This window comes from Gavialis gangeticus, unplaced genomic scaffold, assembly GCF_001723915.1.
Source record: "Gavialis gangeticus isolate Ggan-Ray unplaced genomic scaffold, GavGan_comp1, whole genome shotgun sequence".
In the NCBI taxonomy this organism is placed as follows: domain Eukaryota; kingdom Metazoa; phylum Chordata; order Crocodylia; family Gavialidae; genus Gavialis; species Gavialis gangeticus.
Genome location: NW_017729022.1, coordinates 93,986,958 through 93,989,734, shown reverse-complemented (window position 1 = coordinate 93,989,734; position 2,777 = coordinate 93,986,958). Strand labels below are relative to the sequence as shown.

Below are 2,777 nucleotides of genomic sequence, written 5' to 3'. Positions count from 1 at the left end.
GGACTTGATGATCTGCTCAGGTCCCTCCTGACCCTACAAACTATGAAACTATGAATTCTCGTGCCCCTGCTAAGTCACCAGCCAGGGCTACTGCCCCACTAGCCCACCCCATGTTACGCTAATAGAAAAGTAATTGTAATATTAGGTGTTGAATATATCCTGTTTCTCCATCTCATGCCGTCTGACCTCGGTCCTTTTCCTGCCTGGGGTAGGGGGTCAGGACATGATGATCCTTCAGGGTCCCTTCCGACTCTACAATCTATGAATCTATGCCAAAGCTATAATTACATTATGAACACAATTAACCACGTGTTCAGACTTAGGATGCAAAATATTGAGATGTTTATTAAAGCTCAAAGTTAGCTTACCTGAGCACTGTCAGTATCCCGGATTCCTAGTATATATGGGTTTCCTTCAAAGATTAACTTAGGTTTTGCTCCAGCACATAGGCAGAGTTTTTCATATCTGTATTCCTTGCCATCTTCTGTAAACATTTTCTATTAAAAGATTGAAGATAAAGCCCGCCCCCCCAAAAACAGGTAAGCTAAGAAACTCAAACTATACTTAAGTTCTGAGTACATTACAGGTACCCAAAGCTGAACCTGGCTATTAAAAGGAAGACAAAAATAAATTAAGCAAACCCTTTTTTTTTCACTGATTAAAAAGTTACCTTTTTATACTACGCTCCCCTCATCACCTAAACCAGTGATTCTCAACCAAGGTGCCATTAGACCCTTTAAAGAGTGTTGGTGTGCGAGGAAGGAGATAAAAAGGTAAGATCCTTGCCTGGCTGATCCTCTACCTCCTCTGCCCATTCCCTCTGCAAGCAGGTAAACACTGTAATATAAAATGTAGCTTTTGAAATAGGGTGCTACTCAAATCCCAAAGGTTATGGAGGTCTGCCTCGTGTCCACTGAAAAGTTCCTTGAGTCCAAAAAGGTTGAGAATCACTGACCTAAATATATAATTATGTACATATAAATTCAATAAAGGATGCAAGATAAAATATAAAGCTCACCTCTGGATGGCACCCTATACACTGTAAGTGGAAAAGGAAGAGTAAGGTTTGTATATGAGAACAAACTAAAGAAGGTTGCTTTATGCCCAAAAGCTTGTCAAATTTCTCCCCCAACTATACAGCTGGTCCAATAAAAGACCCTCACCTCTTGTACATTTCCTGGACCACCAAAGATATGCTAATACTCTAACCCAATTAGACTATTTTTTCTCTAACTTGGCAATTCTACTTACTTTGTTTGTTAAGTGCTATTCTATCTATTTACATATTTTGTAGAATGGAAGTGTGTGATTAATGTACATAGGTAATAATATTGTATTTATAAAGAACTCTGTTAAGCCAGCCTTGGGTCTGGAGAGTTTGTTTGTGAATCTCAGTTCACAACTATGTTCTATCTTTAGAAGTCCTAAAAGATATGAGTCCCCATATTATGAATGCAACCCCATGTAATTTCACATATGACAAACTAAAGGGCTGAGCCAAAACTTATTTAAATCAGTGCAAAGGCTCTGATTCACTTCAATCCTTCAGCTCAGATGCTGAAAGAACACAGATCAGAGAAACTGTCCATGCTACATTTTTTGCTCTATACCCCTCAAGCCAGATGGGTTGCATGGAGCCAGGCCACGGGCTGAATTAATGTCCTGGCCCCAGGTACCATGCGCAAAGCGTTCTGGCCCAGCAGATCCAGCACACAGACATGTAGCATGTGTGTCAGCTCCAAAACCCACAGGTAATACCATGAGCCAGATGATAGGGCTCTGTGGGCCAGATCTATATTTTTGACACCGCTGATCTAAACTAAAGAAAAAAGGAGCCACATCATGCTGCAACAAGTGAAAAGCAGCATTTTCTCCTCTCCCTCCTAGGTGTGCCTACATTATGGTAGTTCTGTGTAGGAGAATGTTTATAGAAGTCTTTGGGATGAAAGGTGATATATTAAGGGCCTCCCAGGCACATCCCTAAAACCAAAACAACATGCAAATAATGCTTTGTACTCAAGAACATATTATTGTACCAAAAATGCATAATATGTGCACAACTGTGGAATTCTTCATCCTTACCACAACAATCCTAATTAAAGTTTTAGTGGATACATAAACAAAGAAAACCCAGAATTGGACCTGAACAAAATCATCCAACTCTCCTTAATAAGAGACATAAAGAGGCTTAAACAGAGAAAGCACACCATATTTTTGCTAATGGAAAAGGAATGGAAATGTGTTTCAAAAATATTTTTTATAATAAAGTGATATGGTTATTACTATTTTTTAAATCTCTTTGACCAAAATCTGAGAGGTGACAGAAATCTCCCATTAATGATTTAAAAACTCTTCTGGAGTCTAAACTCTACAAATATCTGGTTTTACAATCAACTCTTAGAATTTTATTGCAATTTTCATTGCACAAATCACTTCTTCTCTCTTATACCTCCTATGAGGGCAAAACTATTCATTTTCAAAATGTACATGAAATCAGAAAGAAAAGGTTTCATTTACATGTTCCTTGCTTTTTAGCTGTGTGATTCCAGACTGTATAACTTTAATATTGGGATACCGTTTTTCTAACACAGAGCTCGGTTGTTCTTCAACATCAAATTCCTCGAGTGTTTTGGAGACCTGTAACAAAACAACAAGCAGAATATGTACGCTTTAAAAATCTTTCTTTGGTAAGGTTTATCATCAAACCTATTAATTGCTAAATAGATGTGTGGGGAGCTAGGACTAGAAGAGGAGAAACTAAGACTAGAAGCTCGTAA

At 38.3% G+C, this 2,777-nt stretch overlaps 2 protein-coding genes across 3 annotated transcripts in view; one reads left to right on the top strand and one right to left on the bottom strand.

Moving 5' to 3' along the window:
• Positions 1–2,777, bottom strand: part of PYROXD1 (pyridine nucleotide-disulphide oxidoreductase domain 1) — a 29,412-nt gene that overhangs the window by 12,082 nt on the left and 14,553 nt on the right. For both annotated transcript variants that reach the window (XM_019515629.1, XM_019515630.1), the window contains exons 3-4: positions 2,518–2,637; positions 369–497 (exon numbers count right to left, since the gene is read on the bottom strand). In XM_019515629.1, coding sequence (XP_019371174.1) covers positions 369–497; positions 2,518–2,637 — 249 coding nt within the window. The remainder of the gene's footprint in view (positions 1–368; positions 498–2,517; positions 2,638–2,777) is intronic.
• RECQL (RecQ like helicase) overlaps positions 1–2,777 on the top strand; it is a 51,868-nt gene that overhangs the window by 38,178 nt on the left and 10,913 nt on the right. The gene's annotated exons all lie outside the window — the stretch shown is intronic.